The 18,157-nt window shown below is 50.0% G+C and overlaps 1 protein-coding gene across 1 annotated transcript; it reads right to left on the bottom strand.

Annotated features, from left to right (window-relative positions):
* Positions 1-3,185: 3,185 nt before the first annotated feature.
* Anhx (anomalous homeobox) lies at positions 3,186-16,441 on the bottom strand. The gene is made up of 9 exons (XM_020173280.2): positions 16,193-16,441; positions 14,752-14,879; positions 11,558-11,681; positions 10,869-11,088; positions 10,381-10,501; positions 8,830-9,122; positions 6,362-6,503; positions 3,643-3,727; positions 3,186-3,365 (listed from the first exon to the last, which is right to left on the bottom strand). Exons 1-9 carry the CDS (start codon positions 16,439-16,441, stop codon positions 3,186-3,188), a joined length of 1,542 nt encoding a protein of 513 aa, XP_020028869.2.
* Between the last annotated feature and the right edge of the window lie 1,716 nt (positions 16,442-18,157).

Raw genomic sequence — 18,157 nt, 5'->3', positions numbered from 1 at the left:
GAGCCTCTAGCAGCACTTTCCAGACAACGGCTTCTGGCCATTACATAGGTAACTGCTGTTAGGAAAACGCTGCACACCGCACACAAAGGAGGCTCAGGAGAGTTATCTCATGTCCAAAAGTTTAATAAGCAGGCTGACTGGCCCAGAGAAAAAGGCTCAGCAGCTTCTCTCGGCCGGTCTGATCTTAAGTAGCATTTGGGAGAATGCAAGGGCAAGGGATGATTTCTTTTTTTTCACTTTTATTATTCATATGTGCATACAAGGCTTGGGTCATTTCTCCCCCCTGCCCCACCCCCTCCCTTACCACCCACTCCGCCCCCTCCCTCTCCCCCCCACCAATACCCAGCAGAAACTATTTTGCCCTTATTTCTAATTTTGTTGTAGAGAGAGTATAAGCAATAATAGGAAGGAACAAGGGGTTTTGCTGGTTGAGATAAGGATAGCTATACAGGGCATTGACTCACATTGATTTCCTGTGCGTGGGTGTTACCTTCTAGGTTAATTCTTTTTGCTCTCACCTTTTCTCTAGTTCCTGGTCCCCTTCTCCTATTGGCCTCAGTTGCTTTAAGGTATCTGCTTTAGTTTCTCTGCGTTAAGGGCAACAAATGCTAGCTAGTTTTTTAGGTGTCTTACCTATCCTCACCCCTTCCTTGTGTGCTCTCGCTTTTATCATGTGCTCAAAGTCCAATCCCCTTGTTGTGTTTGCCCTTGATCTAATGTCCACATATGAGGGAGAACATACGATTTTTGGTCTTTTGGGCCAGGCTAACCTCACTCAGAATGATGTTCTCCAATTCCATCCATTTACCAGCGAATGATAACATTTCGTTCTTCTTCATGGCTGCATAAAATTCCATTGTGTATAGATACCACATTTTCTTAATCCATTCGTCAGTGCTGGGGCATCTTGGCTGTTTCCATAACTTGGCTATTGTGAATAGTGCCACAATAAACATGGATGTGCAGGTGCCTCTGGAGTAACAGTCTTTTGGGTATATCCCCAAGAGTGGTATTGCTGGGTCAAATGGTAGATCGATGTCCAGCTTTTTAAGTAGCCTCCAAATTTTTTTCCAGAGTGGTTGTACTAGTCTACATTCCCACCAACAGTGTAAGAGGGTTCCTTTTCCCCCCCCCATCCTCGCCAACACCTGTTGTTGGTGGTGTTGCTGAAAGGGATGATCTTTGATCTGCAAAGGAAGACACCAGCTGCAGGAGCAAGGAATAGGGGCGGGCAAAGGGAGGTGGTGGAGATAAGGGACAGTGGGCTTTGATCAGCAAGGGATGAGACCAGCTGCTGAAGCAAGGTCTAGGGGCGGGCAAAGGAAGGGGGTGGGAGATAAGGAACGGTGGGCTTTGTTTTGCAAGAAGTAAAACCAGCTGCAGCTTAGGCTGCAGAAGAGGCAGTTCTTATCAACTGCTCCATCTCAGGAGACCCATTCCCAGCCAAAGGTCAGCTCCACACACTTTAGTCTGTTTTCCCCAAAACAGACAGGATGCAGCTGGCTAAATAAGGGGTCTAGAACTTTCAGGACTGAGCTCAGCCTTCCTAGGATAGGAGGGAGCAAACTGCCTCTGACTGTAGCCACCTCCCCCACAGACAACTCCTTGCTGGCTATCCAGGCCCTGCAGGACATAGAAAAGGCCTGAAGCCACAGATGAGCTATTTCCTGGGAGGGCTAAGGGATAGGTGCTGCTGCTACCCTCTGAGTTTGGGAGAGTTGGCTGGGTGGGGGAGGCCTGAGCCCCACTACTCCGGTGTCATGTAGACGGGTGGCTGGCCCCCACCCAACACGTGCTGCTGGCAGCACATCCTCTGTGATCTGGGCCTCCCAGGAGGCCAGGGGTCAGTGTCAGTGCCCTCATTCCCTTCCAGGCTTGGAGATTGTTAGGGCCCCAGGAGGACACCAGTGATCAGCATGATGGCCTCTGGACCCCCTCCTCCAATCACAGTCAGTTCTCCTGGGGGGCTCCCAGCAGTGGACCTTCATTCTTTTTGTTTTTTCTTTGCAGTACTGGGATTTGAACTCAGAGCCTTCACCTTGTGCCACTCTACCAGCCCTTTTGTGGTGGTTTGTTTGGTTGGTTGGTTGGTTGGTTTTTTCGAGATAGGGTCTTACTGAACTGTTTGCCCAGGCTGCCTCTGAACCGCAATCCTCCTGATCTCTGCCTCCTAGTAGCTAGATGACAGGCGTGAGCCACTGGTGCCTGGCTGTAGATCCTCATTCTTACACACACAACATAATGGAAGGAAGAGCTTTGTGCCTGTGTCTCTCACAGACCAGCTTAGAAGCTTCTGAGAGCAGGGGCAGGGTCTGACCTCTGGATCCAGTGCTGATACCCCACCCACACACCGCTCCCTTCTACAGTGTGCTCCTGTGAGCAGAGGGCTATACCCACAGACACCTAGAATCTATAGTGCACACCTTAGGCAGCAACCCAAGAAATTCAGCTTCTAGAGTTTATTATGAAGAAATAATCAGGTAAAGGGCATAGGGCTAAGGGGAGAGGACAGGAATGCCCAGCCTAATTCTGTATAGAAAACAGATAATGGACACAGTCAATGCCCACCAGTAGGGTACTGGGGCATCAGTTAACACAACCCCATCATGAAATGCTGCTGTAGGACTGAAAGGCTGGCGTTAATCTTTATGCACTGACAAACAGATGTCAGGATACATATTTAAATGAAGAAAGGAGGGAGTTTAAACACTAAACTTTAATGTAGTTGAATAAAATGTTTGTTTTGCAGACACAATGAATTACCACCTGGCAGGGAAACCCACCATGGCCCACCCTGTCTCAACCATCCCTAGCCAGGTTTGCCTCTCAGCACTCAAGAAAATATCCTTTGAACACAGATATGTCAAAATGCTCCTCACACCTCACTCATAAAATTAACAGGTGTAGGAGGGTGACCTTGTGTATGGGCAGTTGAAAAGGACCAGTAGTGCAACATTCTCCCTTCTAGGCCTCAGTGCACAGAACTCACTGGGAACTTGATTCTGATTTATCACTACCCAAGTCTAACAGGCCTGCCTACAACTTCTAATCTCATGCACATTTTTCAAATGCTTCTTCCAATACAGGGAGTTACCAACCAAAAAATTCAAACATGACAGTGGGCTAACAAGCCTTCCACTACTCATCAGAATCCCTTCCTTGGGGAATTCTGGGGACCTCCATTTTTATTCAGGATAAAGCTCTGTAACTTGTGCTGCACAGCTGGTCAATCCACACCTGCTTCTTCCATGCTGTTGGCTTGGCTCCCCAGGGATGGTTCGGCCCCAGCTTCCCCCTGAAAACTCAAGGAGCATCCTGGCTCCCCAGAAGGCATCACAGGAGGCCTGGCCATCAGGCCACTGCACCTAGAAGCCAACACAGCATTACACACAGAGGTGCCTTCTGCTAGGTTCCAAGACCCACCTTCCCACCTGGGCACCTCCAGATCCTGTCAAACCCACACTCTAGACTAGAAGGAGGCACAACCCCACAGTAACCCAGCTCTGAGACTACTAAAATGTCCAGCCATTTGTTTTCTCTACTCTTTGTTCAATGCTTGGTTTTATCATTCCAACACACTAGCTTAGCCCGCTTCAGCCACGAACTGTGAACCAGATTATGATTGAAACATGCAGGCCTCACCTGACTGGAGGTCAGGGGATGGCTCAGCTCCGAGGCAGACACAGGACTTGGGAAGGCAGATGGGGCTGGCACCAGGTCTTGCAGGCTAAGAAAGGGGCAGTATCAGAACTGGCCCTCTCTCGGGGACTGCCCCACACAGTTCTGCTCTATACATCAGGTCAGGTTATGACTCAAGGGGTTGATGACAAGATCCCCCCAGTCGTATCTGTGTACATCAGGAGTCATTCTAGATGCTGCATTCCAATCATGAACACTTTCTTCCAGCACAGCCCTCTGTGTGTAGAGTGAGTTAGGAAGGGAATGTACTACACAGTGAACAGGATCATTTGGCAGGTCATACAGGAAAAATGAAGTTGAGTGCATTAGAGCAAGCTCATGGATTTTGAACCAGTGAACACAAACGAAGGAACAGATCACAAAGAAGGAATGGTTCTGAGGTATGAGGGAGATGAAAGACCATGTGGACCAAGTCAGGAAAAGCAGGAAGGAGAGTAGAGACTGGAGAGGCACAGTCACTCAGGACAATTCAATGGTTTTCAACCACGCCAACACATGCCTACCATTGTTGCACTCCTAGGTGTACTTCAGGGGAAACAAAGTAAATATGCAAACTACACACATGCAGGAACATCCACAGTGACCTCCTCTGGGAATTCCCCAAGCCACAGACACCCAAATACCACCCAAAAGAGAATGGACAAGTACACAGTCTCCCATTTACACTGTGGATTAGGAGTCAGCAATAAAAGGATTAACTATTGTACTGGCAGAATGGCTCAAAGGGTATAGTGCCTGCCTAGCAATCATGACGCCCTGAGTTCAAACCCCAGTACTGCCAAAATAAAAAGGATTAGGTGCATTATATAGAATGTCATGTAAATAGAAGCATACACTGTGTACTCTGGTGTTTTGCTTTTCTCTGGCTTCTTTCACTGGGCATAACTACTTTGAGATTCACCATGTTGTTAGGTGTATCAACAGTTACTCACCTGACTTTTCCAGCAGGCGCCCTAATCTTTCTTTCTTTCTTTCTTTCTTTTTTTTGTAGGTAATAGGGATTGAACTCAGGGCCTCACACTTGCTAGGCAAGTGTCCTGCCACTTGAGCCATGTTCCCAGTCCCAGTGCAACTAATCTTTACTGACAGAAGTAAACCTGTAGACCTGTGGCCCTGGCGTGCCAGGGTCATGGTGGGTGAGGGCATGAGGAGGTTGCATTCATGAACTTCATTAGGGTTATGGCTTCATGGTGGATACTGATGACATTCTGGAAAACTGTAGGTTGTTCAATGTACATATACGCAGCTAAATGTGTGCCAATCACTCCTCAATGAAGACGTTTAAAGAAGGATTCAGTAACCGGCTTTCGGTGGCTCACGCCTATAATTCTAGCTACTCAGGAGGCAGAGATCAGGAGGTTCACGGTTCAAAGCCAGCCCAGAAAAATAGTTCACGAGACCCTATGTGGAAAACAATCTATCACAAAAAAGGGCTGGGGGAGTGTCTCAAGGTTTAGGCCCTGAGTTCAAGCCCCAGTATCGAAAAAGAAAAAAAAAAAAGAATTCGGTGTCCTCGTTTCAGAGCAAGGGCAAGCAGGAGGTGTTAGAGTCAAAGTAGTGACAGAAAGGTCACAGTAGTCATGTGGAGAAGCCAAGCAAACTATAAGGGGACAAGGGGAATTCTACAGCATCTGCCCCATCTCAGCTGTGACCCGAATGCAAAGGTGAACGCATTCCACAATCCAGCTGTCTCAGCAAGCAGAGCATGTGATTTGGGGGCTGTACCCCTTCTCACATGTTCTCCTCACTGGACAACTACTTCAGATTCATGGCCTTTGCCACCCCCAGACTAAAAGGGGTCCATATCCTGGGGACATGGTCTTGGTGACCCCTACTGGTGTCCACTGGGACAGGATGGGTAGTGATGGTCCTTTTTTCCATCAGACTATCCTGTCACATTCCCTCATCAATCCCCCCACATCTCTGCTTTCTCCTGGCCCCTTTCCCCAGTCTGGGGGGTCTCAGTTGTCTTCTTTCCACCACAGGACCTCAGACCATCCCATACACTGTTCACACTGTCTCTGCAGTACCCCCAGAGACCCTGGTCATCTCTTCATCTCTGACAATCCATAGCCTTGATGTTATCACACTATTTTCTCCTACGCTGCTTGACTCCCTCAAAAGTTCCACAAACTACATCTTACTACACAATCAGGATCTTGATGCTGCTCAGAAACTCCACAGCCTATGTGGGGAAAAACCACCAGCAAGAGGTTACTATTGGCAGGGTAATCTCAGGTCAGAGTTGACTCCTACACACCATGGAAAGAAGGGGATGCCCACATCTGTTCTATTCTTTTTGTTGTTGTAGTACTTGGGGCCTACACCTCATGCTACTCCACCAGCCTTTTTTTGTGATGGGTTTTTTCCAGATAGGGTCTCACAAACTATTTGCCTGAACTGGCTTTGAACTGCAATCCTCCTGATCTCTGCCTCCTGAGTAGCTAGGGTTACAGGCGTGAGCCACCAGCGCCTGACTGTTCTTTTCTTTTTAGAGGGACAAACTACTCTGTTTTTGGAAGATGTGAGATGGAGGGACTGTTATAGTTTTTAGAAATCCATAGGAAAGGAAGTGAGCTGCAGAGTTGAGATGGTGAGTCTATAGACCCTGCCTCATTGCCTGCAGAAAGCATTGTCAGAGCCCGTGGATCTTCAGGCTTACCTGTGAGGAAGGATGAATTCACAAGCCTGTAGTGGGGGCTGTGTCACCAAGAAGCCATTCATTTCTGACCGTCCACCACTTGGGCCTGGACCCTCCTCTGTGCACACACTTTGAGGACTGTCATTGTGAGGGTCACTAAGTCCTGCAGGTAAAAAATTTCACAACCCAATGGCAAGAGGAAGGAGCACAGCACACATGTACCACAATGATAGCAAGTAGGAAGGCAGCCTAGATTGCATGAGCCCAGCTCACCTCTCCTCAGCCTGCCCCTTAGGAAGGAAAAATACAACCTTGACCTTAACAATCTTTCAGACCTCCTGAGACCAAGTGGAAGTAGGGTTCTGCTGACTTTAAGCTATTCTTTGCCACTCTGGGCCTCCTACCACACAGTGCCCAGAGCTGAGTCTGGCTCTTCTCATACGCTGCTTCCTTCCACTGGCCATGGGATGTACAACTTGCACTGCAGACCTCTCTTGCAGCATGGAACATTTAGCCACCAGCCTGCCATGGTGCCCACTTTAAACTTACTTTAGGTTTCACTGAGATTTCCCTGAGGTGTAAGCTGTCACTACATCACCCTGTTCTCTGGCTTTCTCTCAACCTAAAATAAATCAGAGAATTTCTCAGATTTTTCCTCTTAAAAATAAGCTACATAGTCAGGCACTGATGGCTCACATCTGTAATCTTAGGTAGTTGGGAGGATGAGATCAGGAGGCATGCAGATCAAGGCCAGTCCAAGTAACAGCTTAGAAGACACCATCTCCAAAATAACCAGAGCAAATGGACTGGAGGTGTATGGCTCAAGTGGTACGGTGCATGTTTTCCAAGAGCAAAGCCCTAAGTTCAAATCCCACTCCATCGGAAAAAATAAACAAATAAGCTACCATGGATTTGGTCAGCTCTGAATGGATATACATGTAGCAGAGAAGACATCTGAGAAGGCAGGCTCCTCGTTGCCCTCATTCTATGGGATGGCACTACCAGCATTAATACACTCTGACCTCAAACACAGGCCTGGGATTGGCTCATGCTGGCCTTCTTCCTCCTGCCCATCAGAGCAAGCACCTTATCCAGTAGCTGGCTATTCAGGACCTTCTGAGGTCAAAGGGCCCTTCCTGACTACCTGGCATGTGGCTCTACCTCTGCTTCTGCTGTTTCATGTAAAACTCGAAGGACATTCTAAGTAGAGGGAATGATGTTCCAGTGTCAATGTGGACATTCGAGGTCACACATAATAAAGCATATGGGTCATATCTTCTCTTTCCAAGATAAAGGAAAGTGTGAAAAGCCTCATACCCAACATCCACAATTCTGCAGGGTGAGGAAATGGGCAGGCCCACGGCCACAGGGCATCTGACAGGGATAGTACAAAAAATGCCAGAAGCCTTAAAGGAGACTTCTTTAAATCAAAAGGCTTAACAGGAAGATGAACTAAAGAGAACCCTACCTATGGGCCCTCAGTGTGAAATTCCAGGAAAAAAGCTGAAAGCGCCAAGAAATGAAAGATAGATTATCTGCAAAGGAGTAAATATCTGACTCAACATCAAAAACTACAAAAAATGACAATGTCTTCAAATTTCTGAGGGATAAAGTATTTTTTGTTAGTCAAATGTGAGGGCAAATTAAAGATATTTTTAGAACATTAGAAGACTCAGGAAATTACCTTGCAGGCACCCGGTCTTGCAAAGTTAATTAAAGATATTCTCTAACAAAACAAGTCAAGAAAAAAAGACCAAGCCTGCAATCCAGGAAGCACTGGAACCAACCTAGGAAGCAGTTGGGGACCTGGGGTGATGGTTCCACCCCAGGCCTCGTGAGCCATCACCTGCTTGGGAACAGGGAACAGGGAAAGGAGGGATCACAGCACTGGCTTTTGAGATGGAATGCTTGGACCACTGGACGATATTATCGATGTGACAGAAGCATGTGGTGTAGGAAAAATGCAGTTAGAAACTCCAAGAAAACAAAAAGCATTGCAGAATACTAAGAACTGCAGGGGAAGCAATAGTGCCTTACAAAGTGTGAGATGGCAAAATTCTGTTGTATTTGGTGAACAAAATACATATCTAAACATATTGTAAAGGTACTTACAGCTGCAAAGATAAGTAATAAAGAAACTAAAACAGGACATTTCTACTCAGAGCTGAGGGTAGAAGACAAGGAATTCCACAGAGTTCATCACTGTCTGAGGCACAGGAGCTCACAGGCAAAGTAGATGGCTGCAAGGGGAGCCACAAGGAGGCAGCTGTTTTCTACTATTTAAACTCTTTCCTGTCTCACTTCTCAGCCATGTGCATATTTTTTTCAAAATATGAAGAGGAGTCTCTATCTTCTACACTGGTTCTGGGTATCTTCAAACACCACAGATTCAAGCAAAACACCCCACCTGCATTTCCACCCCTCATACAATACCAGGGTAGTTACAGTGTCTGAGGCTGAATCTCATGGTCAGTGCAAGGTGGACCCACCTGCAGGGCTGGGATCACCAAGGCTTGCAATGGACATGGCCACAGCAGTGTCTGAAGGATGTATCCTGGAGTCCAATATGTGACCATGGGCTGTCTGCCCACTCTGGAAGCAAACTTCCTTGGATGACGCCAGTGCAAGGGACATCAGCCATGACTCAGGTGCAGCCAGAGAGGGATCAAGTATGTCGCTGCCAGCAGCCAGAGGGCAGAGGCCAGGACCAGGGCAGATGTGGCTGAGGGTGGCAGAATCGAGGCCCGACCCCTCCAAGTACCTCTCGTCTCCCGACAGAGACCTGGGGGACATGGTAAACAATGTCCCTTGGTGGGCAGAGGCTCCTTCAGGCCAGGGCACTAGGGCCTAGGAAGGGACTTCAACCACACTTAGGACTGTGAGTGCTCATCTGAACTCTGTCACTGAAGCCTGTGTCACCCAGCATGTCACTCATCACACTGCCTGCATCCTTCCCCCTGAAGCTGCAAGGCTGGGCCTCTAGAAACTATTAATAAAGCCAATTATTCAAAACCTAAAGTACATTAGCAGTTTATTCACAATGGCCTTCCATGAAGTACTGAAAACTAAAAATGACTGGCAAGACCCTAATATTAAGTGAATAAATGATGACTGATATTGAATGAATAAGAGGTGGAAAACTGATAATAGTTTCATGATTTAATATTCCACGCATGCTCACTTGTGCTCCTATGCTTTGGTTAAACATTCCCTTAATATTTGCAGCAGTCCACATGGTGGGTCTTATCACCATCCTGATTTCATAAATGGGAGGTCACACAAATGTGCCTGAAATCATACAGCCCTATGATGCTGGTCCTGGTGGTATCATGGGAGATGCTGGTGTCACGAGTGCAAAAAAGGAGGAAGAGAAGTGTACACAGAGTGATAGACAATTGTGGGCCAGGCCAGCCTGGACCTTGGCCTCTGGTTGACTGTAATTGGGCTGCCCCCAATTACATCCCCACACCCCCACATCATGTTTATGCCACATGCCAGGTGAGCAGAGAATGCAGGGGAAGGTTCAGACAGCACTGGTACACCAGAATTGGAAAGACATTGGCTATTGCTAACTCTATGCAACACAAGCCAATAAAATACTAGAAATAAACCCAGCGATGCTGTGTTTCTCTTTAGATGGTAGGTATGTTCTACATGTTCTTCCTTCTTTTTCTTTCATTCTTTGAAATGCACATGAAATTAGGTCATGTGTGAGACAAAGTGCAGAGAGAAAGCAGAGGGTCAGATGGAGCTACATCCTCCAATTCCCTGACATGTGCTCCTTGCTGGTGGATTCTCTGCCCCTGAGGCCTCATCTTGTCACTAACCTAGTCTCAATGTCCAGGTCTGGCAAACACAGGCCCACTCAACACCCCAGTCTCTACCCATGAAAAGTTAGGGCTAAACAGTAATGTGGGTAGGGGTGTGGCTCAAGCAGAACACCTGCCTATCAAGTGTGAGGCCCTAAGTTCAAACCTCAGTACAGCCAAAAAAAATAAAAACAGGTAAGATGGTCCCACAGCCTAAAGGTATGACAATACCTGGCAGACAGTGGCTTTGAGACTGTGTTGACTCCAGGAAAGCCCAGGGCCAGGGCCAGTGGTGCCCATGATGCTTGAGTGTTCTCTAAGGACCCTGGAGGTCCTCCTTCCTCATGTCCTGCTAAAAGCACATCAAAGAGAAAGGAAGGTTGTGTGAGGCTGCAGATCCCAGCCTCCTGCCCAATGTGTAAAGGCAACACTGCTGGCTGAAAATAGGAATGGCCTCCCATTCCCATATCTTTCTTTGTCCTTTCACCTGACTTTGGTCTGAACCAACAGTTACAATCCCAAAGCTTGGTTCATTTCCCAAATCTATTCACTATCCCCCGCCCTCTGGCTGTGTAATACCTCCAGAATGACACCTGAACACACAGTAACCTGAAAATACAAGGGCAGCCACAGCCCCACCGAGGCCAATACTAAGCCAGACCAGTCCTGTCAGAAATCAGCCCCAACTACAAGGAGGCTGGGGCTCTCAGGAAGCTCACCTGACCACTGAGGCCTGCCTACAAAGGCAGAGTCACCATGGGGACTGCTTGAGGGATGGAGGGGGTTGAGCTCCCTCTCCTTTGCACTGTGGACTTCTTCTGACACAACCTTCTGGGTTGGCTCCATATGCTGGAGAAGGGACCTTTGGCGCCGCCGGTAATTGGCAAACCAGTTGTACACCTGCTCAGCAGTCAAGCCTGTCTCCAAAGCCAGATTCTCCTGCCCAAAACATCAAGACTTCTATTCCCAAGTTACAGTGGTGCACAAAGGTGGTTGGGACTTCACTTCCCCTGACAGTGAAGTCCTTGCCCATAGTGACCGCTGGCTCAGGGCACCAGCTCAGAGCACTGGGAACCCCTGTAGTTCGGCCAGGGTAAGAAGTGGGCAGCCCCCATATTAGAAAACCAAACCCTGGAGGGGAGAGGTCAAAGAGACATGGAGACCACCAGCACCCTGGGAGACAGACCATTGCGGGGGGGCTATGGAGCATGTGAGGAAAAGGGAAGACACCCAAGAGAAGGGGAAGTGGTGGAGAAAGGTATGGGGAGTCCCCTGGTGGAAGGAGAGACAAGGAGGGGAAGAGGGAGCTGTCTAGGGGCAGAAGAGAAGAACAGCCTGGGGTAAGTGAGGGGAGTCACCTGGGTGGAAGTGAGGAGAACGAACTGAGGTAGGATTTTGTCCTTCTTACCCTCTCTGCCTTACTGGGGTTGGTGCTCACACCTGAGGCAAAGTCCTTCAGAGTCTGGCGAACCTCTCGGGGGAAGTTCCGGCTTTTAGGGCCCTCGGGACAGATGGAAGGGGGTGGTGGGTTCCTGAGTGAGGACAGTTGAGAAGAGACTTACAGACCAAGACCATCTTCTCCCTGATCAGGGCCTGGCCCTCTGGAGAAAGTGACACTCATGTTCCTCAGTCTATGGACCTCCTCCTAGGGGTGCTTCTCCCTGTCTCTGGTTTGGAGACCTACACCCTCTCCCACAGGAACAAGCACTCCCCATGCACGGTGTACACAAAACTGCAATCTGCCTGGGAGCCCTGTCTCTCTAGGCCCTAACGGTGCCAGGACATATCTCACCCCACACATACCAGTCCTCCATGGTCACCCTTCCTTCAGTGCTCTCCAAGGACCTCTGTATGGCCCAGGCTCCTCCCCACAGGTGCATTCTGTGCAGTCTTCTCCAGTCCATCCCTGCATCTTGACAATGATCCTCCTGGCCAGAGTCCTCTGCTCTCTTACACATCTCCCAGATGAACAGAGCTCCTCTCCAAGCCAAGCCAAGCCCAGCCTAGAACATAGCTCCTGCTCCCCCTGCTTGCTCAGTATTCCCCCACAGTCAGTATTTCTTCTTCAGGGTCATCACCATGAGCTGATAAAAATCTATTTTATGCACAAATCCCTCTTAACTCCCTCTTCCTCTCCAGCTGCCTACTCCCTTCCAGCAGAACTTCTCAGAGAATGAGCATTGCAGTGACTGCCCCCCCTACCATGTTGTTGCTAGCTCACCATTGCCCTCCCTGCCATCAACTCAGTCTACTTGCTTCTCAGCCCCCATACACCCCTGCATTCCTCTCCTATTAGCCACTCCTCCTCACCCTGCTCTGGGCTGCAAAACCCTACAGTTCACCCCTGAGTCAGGAAAGCCTACTTGTTGGTTCAGCCCTCTCCTCTCAGCGGCCCATGGGGATTTCAGTGCCACAAAGAGGCACCAAGCTAAAACTGTTGAATCTGGACAAGAGGTTTCAGGTCATACTATTCTCTCTTATGCCTTTGAACTTTTTTGTGAGGGAAACGTGACATATACAAAGATCAGCTGACTGTGGAAGACATAATATCCACATACCTACATGGACATCTGAAATGCATCTCATGTCACGTACCCAAGATAGAACCCACCTGAGCTATCCAGACCATCCCCCAATCCCTGTGCACCTTGGAGAAGAAAAAGCACTCCACTTCTGGTGGTTCTGACACTGTGGAGCATGCTGGACTCTTAAATCAGCAGATCCTCCACATCCACACTACACTCCTGGGCCAAAGCCAATCTCCAAGAACCTCCACCAAGATGCCCTCAGGAATGGCCAGTAGTCAGAACACAGACCAGGTTATGACCACTGTGCATATCCTCTACAGCTGATCATCAGCTTCCTTGGGATCCCCTGGGGCTGGGGAGGGCAGGGCAGGGAAAGTCAGCCACCACCTGTTTTTGTGGCCACATGCTAAGAACAGTCTCCACATTTGTAAAGGGTTGTGAACACTCAAAATGTCTGCTAACTTCTCCAGGACACCAAGCACCTTTCAACTCCTGATGCCTGATGTGGCTATCTCTCTGCCTGGAAAAAACTGTCCACATGGCCAGCACCCACATACACATTCTCAGGTCTCTCTTCTAAGATTTGCACTGGTCTACCCAGTCTAAAGCAGTCCCCTCCCCACAGCAAAGACCCAATCCCTCCCAGTACTCTTATAAATGTGTTCTCTGCATAATCCCACATGAAGGAATCCACTTTCTTCTTTATCTACTGTCTGTTGCCTACATCCTGTGGGCAGCTTCAGGAAAATAGGGCCTGGTCGACACCCTGTACCTCCTATCACCCAGCATACAGGAGACACTTCACAAACACATTGACACCACCACACCATGGTGGTGCCCAAGTCACTGTCTGCTGAGCAGTGTTCTGGCAGGCTATCATCCTCTAGGATGGACATGGCCACCTTCTCTGAGACCCAAAGCTGATTAACTCCTGGACTTCACTGTCACTATATGAGGGGCAACATGCAAGAAAATTTGGTCCAAAAAAGGAATCTATCTCATCTCCTACAGTGTCCAAGACTTGTGACTCAGGAATCCTTATTTACTTGGTCACTTGGGAGTTCAGAGCAAGACCTGCAGCCCTCCCTCCCTGGCAAGAGAAACCCAGAGATGAACAAAGGCTTTGGGGTCTTGGCCACTGGGGAAACCTGGCCTTGATTCTGCCATGAAAAAACTCAAGCAGATGAATTAACTTTTGTGTGACTTATCCATAAATGGTGATGGTAGGGATAACAATTATTAGCACATCTCTTTATTGATGATCATAGTGACAATAATTAAGTTATTCAGTGCCTATCTTATGCTAGATGTACTTTCATATACATCACATGTGACTTGTTCCAGTACTGGCAACATTTTTGTCCTCTTCTTTTTAAAGTATCCTCTCTGCCAGGCACCAGGGGCTCACACCTGTAATCCCAGCTACTCAGGAGGCAGAGATCAGGAGAATCACAGTTCAAAGCCAGCCCTGGGCAAATAGCTCACAAGACCCTATCTCGAAAAAAACTCACCACAGAAAAGGGCTGGCAGAGTGGCTCAAGTGGTAAGACTACCTACCTACCAAGAGTGAAGCCCTAAGTTCAAACCCTAACCCTAACCCGCTAAAAAAAAAAAAAAAAGAAAAAAAAGAAAAAGGTAGTCCCAAATGGACACCTGGAGCCTAGATTCGAAAATTACTGAGACACATGTGCTGAGCAGCTCCCACTTGCCCTCCACATCCACTGTCCCCATCCCGGCTCCTTGTCCAGCCAGGCTCAGGTGAGCAATGGGAGGAGATGGGAATAGTCAGGATGCCCACCATTGGCCTGTGTCAGCCACACGGCATGCAGCCATCTGTTTCTAGTCATCACCTACAGGTGAAGGTGGCAGGTGAGGTGTGGCACAGTGAGGAGCACACAGCAAGGGCATCACCAACACTGAAGTCACACTGTTCATTACATTGTGACAAGACTGCTTACATGATTTCCTGCCCTTGGTCTCTCCTCTATTTCTCCAGCCTCTTTGGGTTTTGGAAGGTACATGTTAGCCCTTTGGGGCTCCCATGGAACCAGCATAGATAAATGCCAGCAGATACCTCCTCCTGCATCGGAACTTCTGCACCGGGCTCAGTGTGACCACACCCAGTCTCCTCATGGCCAGGCAGTAGTGGATATCGTTCCAAAGGTGCACCAACTCCTTGCTGCCTCCAGGTACCCGGCAACCCTGAGGAAAGAGCTTGCTGAGATTTAGTTGCCTTCTACTCACTTTGACAGACTTGAAAACCTGAGCCCATGTGCTCCAGGGGCAATGAGTGTCACAGATCCTGCAATGGGCAGTATTGTGAGACCCCTCCCTTGTGAAGTGATGACAAATGACAAGGCCTTTATCAATTGAGTTGCATAGAGGGGCAACCAGAGATATACAGGAGCCTACAAGAGGCTACCTGTGGGGCTAACACTCATGCAGAATCCAAAGCATCACATAGCACAAGTCACACGGAGCCAGGCTCCAGTCTGTGGCAAAGGAAGTGACACATACAAAGGTCTTGAGACAGAACTATCTCAGGAGTTACAAAACAGGGAGGGAGGAAGCACCCCCAGAGGGGGTGGGGGCAGGGAGGAGACTGACAAGCAGGCAGGCTGAATGTAGTCAGCACAAGCACTGCCATGTGTATCCAGTGGTTTCTTCTGCACTTCAAACTTCCTCTGGCTGATGAGTGGATTGAGGGACAGAAAACAGCATTATCCTTTAGGAATGCAAAGCGAGAAAAATGGACTGATGTTAAAGCACCTGCTTTGCAAGTACAAAGTCATGAGTTCAAACCCCAGTCCCGCCAAAAAAAAAAAACAAAAAAGAGCCCCAAAAACAACAACAAAAAAACCTCTTTGGCACTTGAGAATTTTTCAGATTTCAGGAAGAAAGGCACATCTTAAGCAGTGTGTACCAAGCCAGCACAACCCTGCAGCACTCTATGACCAAACACACCACTGTTTAGGCAGCAAGATGCACAACAGTCACATAAGGTGAACAAATAAATACCACACGTAGATCTACATCAACTCAGGTCAGGATTTCATTCTTTTTTTGTTTTGAGAAAGTCTCCCAACTCTCCCAAGTTGGCCTTGAACCTGTGAGCCTCCTGTCTGTTTTCCAAATGTTGCAAGTGCTGGGATTACAGTCGAGTGTCATCCTGCCCACCATCAGGTCAGGTTTTGATGCCAAGTGTGTGCTGAAGTTGAAGGTGCTGCCACATGGGCACAAAGACTCATTTGGTTTCAGAACTGCTGAATATCAAGATCCTGGGTCTAAGTGACCAACCATTCCAAAGCCAGACTACGTTTTATCCACTCACCGTGTTCACCAGTTGGCACAGTGCTTGCCTCAGGGTCACCACTCAATATAGACTTGATAAACAGGAAGTTTTATCTGATTACCAAACTAGTTACTACTTGGCAAAGTGAGAGTGAGCTATCCTGACTGAGGTGGGGATAGTGGAGGCTACCAGTCTCTGCACCCCCTCCCACCACCAGTCCTACCTCCAGAAGCCGGCAGGCCGCCTGCTGCTGCTCCTGCTGAACCAAGACACGGGCACACACCAGGGCCACATGTTCATTGTCCAGCAGGTGCAGACGGAGTTGGCTGGCCAGAACAGCTGCCACCAAAGGTTGCACCTGGGTGAGATCATCCTGGAGGTCCCGGCACAGCCTGCCTGCGAGAGTCACCAACTCTGCTGGAGGTGAGCAGGAGCCCCCATGCTCCCTCAACAGCATCAGGAAGCTCTGCATCCTGTGTCAGATCCGCCACTCTGCCAACATAAAAGAGTCAGGACAAGACCAACAGAGACTACATCCTTGCAACCCATCTGTCCTCAGAGCAATTCCAGGAGACCAGTGATAACTGACCTCAGGCCATAGACACTTACAAGGTAGGATAATAAGATGACCTGAGAAAAAGCAGGTTGGTCTCACACACCCATGCCAATTTCATTCTAATCTCTCCCCCAAATAACTGTGTCCTTAACGAAGGCGGCTGTGGACATACCGCTGGCCTGGGCGCTGTCTGCCACTGTCCATCTAACTTGCCTGGGCGTTCCCTCTGTCCCCACCTCTCATCCTTCCTCTCCTCCAGGCTCTGACACAAGCCGTGACTGTTTCCTCCCACTCCTGCTGTGGCCTCCGCGGGTTCATCAGCGGCCCTGGTGCGTACCGGATGAGTGACATGGCACCCCTAACGCGTTCACACAGGAAACTGCTTCTGCCAGTCCTAACCCGGCTAGTGTCACCGACTTACTGGACAACAAGCTGGGTCCTGGAGCATCCCAAGGGAGAAGCCACAGAGGGCAGTTCGGGCACCATGCTGGTGATGGGTTTTCAGACAAGAAAACTCCTTACCGCGCAGCTCATTTCCGTGGAATACGCTCCAGAAAGGAGGCAGCGGAGGCAGCGAGACCCCGGCCTGCCGCGCTCCCTGGCGGTGGGGCACCTTGCAGCGGGCTCTCCGCACACGCCACGCCCCTGGACCCCCTGGACGGAAGGGACCTCCACGGCCCCCGGGGAAGGGGGAGAGGAAGGGTCCTCTCAGGACCCAGGTTTCCTCCAGCGCCGCCCACGGGCTGGGGGCGGGGAGGGGCGCGGAGGACAGGGCTGCATCTGCACAGGATGGAACCCTCACCTGAGGAAGGCAGTGGCTCCTGCAGGGGTCTCTGGCCCGCGGTGCCCCGAAAGGGCCTCGCCCAGGCTGGGATGGAGAGGACCAGGCCTTGCCCGCCGCCCCTTACCTTTCGGGCGCGTTGCTCCCACAGATGCGGAGGTGAATGCGGACAACGCCCTGGCCAGGCAAAGTTCAGCCCGGCGCCGCAGCCCCACCCTGCGCCCTGGAGGCCCCGCCCAAGCGCCCTGGCGCCCCCTAGAGACCGCCCACCCCGCCCTCCACGACCCCGGGCCTGGAGTCCCGCGCCCGTGGAAACCCGTGCCCTCCTGAGACCCCCGGCCCTGGAACCCCGCGCCCGTGGAAACCCGCCTAGGCCTTCCCAGAGGCGCCTCGGGCCCCCGCCCCCTTCCGCCTGCGATGCCAGCTGGCGCCGATGGGCCGGGCGGACGGCTACAAAGTATCACGGCCAGGCCTCGGCCTCAATGCGGCCGGTGGGGGAGGGCACCGCGACCCCTCCTTGGCAGTGGGGAGGGAGCTGTGACCTAGGACCGACCCCACGGCGACCTTGAGTGCCCCCAGTCCAGTTGGGGCTGGAGTCACGCTGGTCCTCGCTGTCGGAAATCCACCTTGTCCTTGGCGCCATCCCTAGCCATGCTTGAGAAGGACTCTTTCCACGCGGACCAGCAGGAGGACCAACAGGCCGACCCCGCTGACCACGTGGGCCAGCACGTGGTTGCACCTTGCGGGGTCCCGGGCATCCTGAGGGTGGGGGGTCACCACCTGTTAGGTTTGCAGCTCTATGATTGTTGGATTCAGAGAGCTCTGAAGTGCTGTGGAAAGCCAGTTGTGGA

The sequence above is a fragment of the Castor canadensis genome, chromosome 18, assembly GCF_047511655.1.
Source record: "Castor canadensis chromosome 18, mCasCan1.hap1v2, whole genome shotgun sequence".
Taxonomy (NCBI): domain Eukaryota; kingdom Metazoa; phylum Chordata; class Mammalia; order Rodentia; family Castoridae; genus Castor; species Castor canadensis.
Note: the sequence above shows the minus strand (reverse complement) of the source record. Positions and strands in the feature narration are given on the sequence as shown.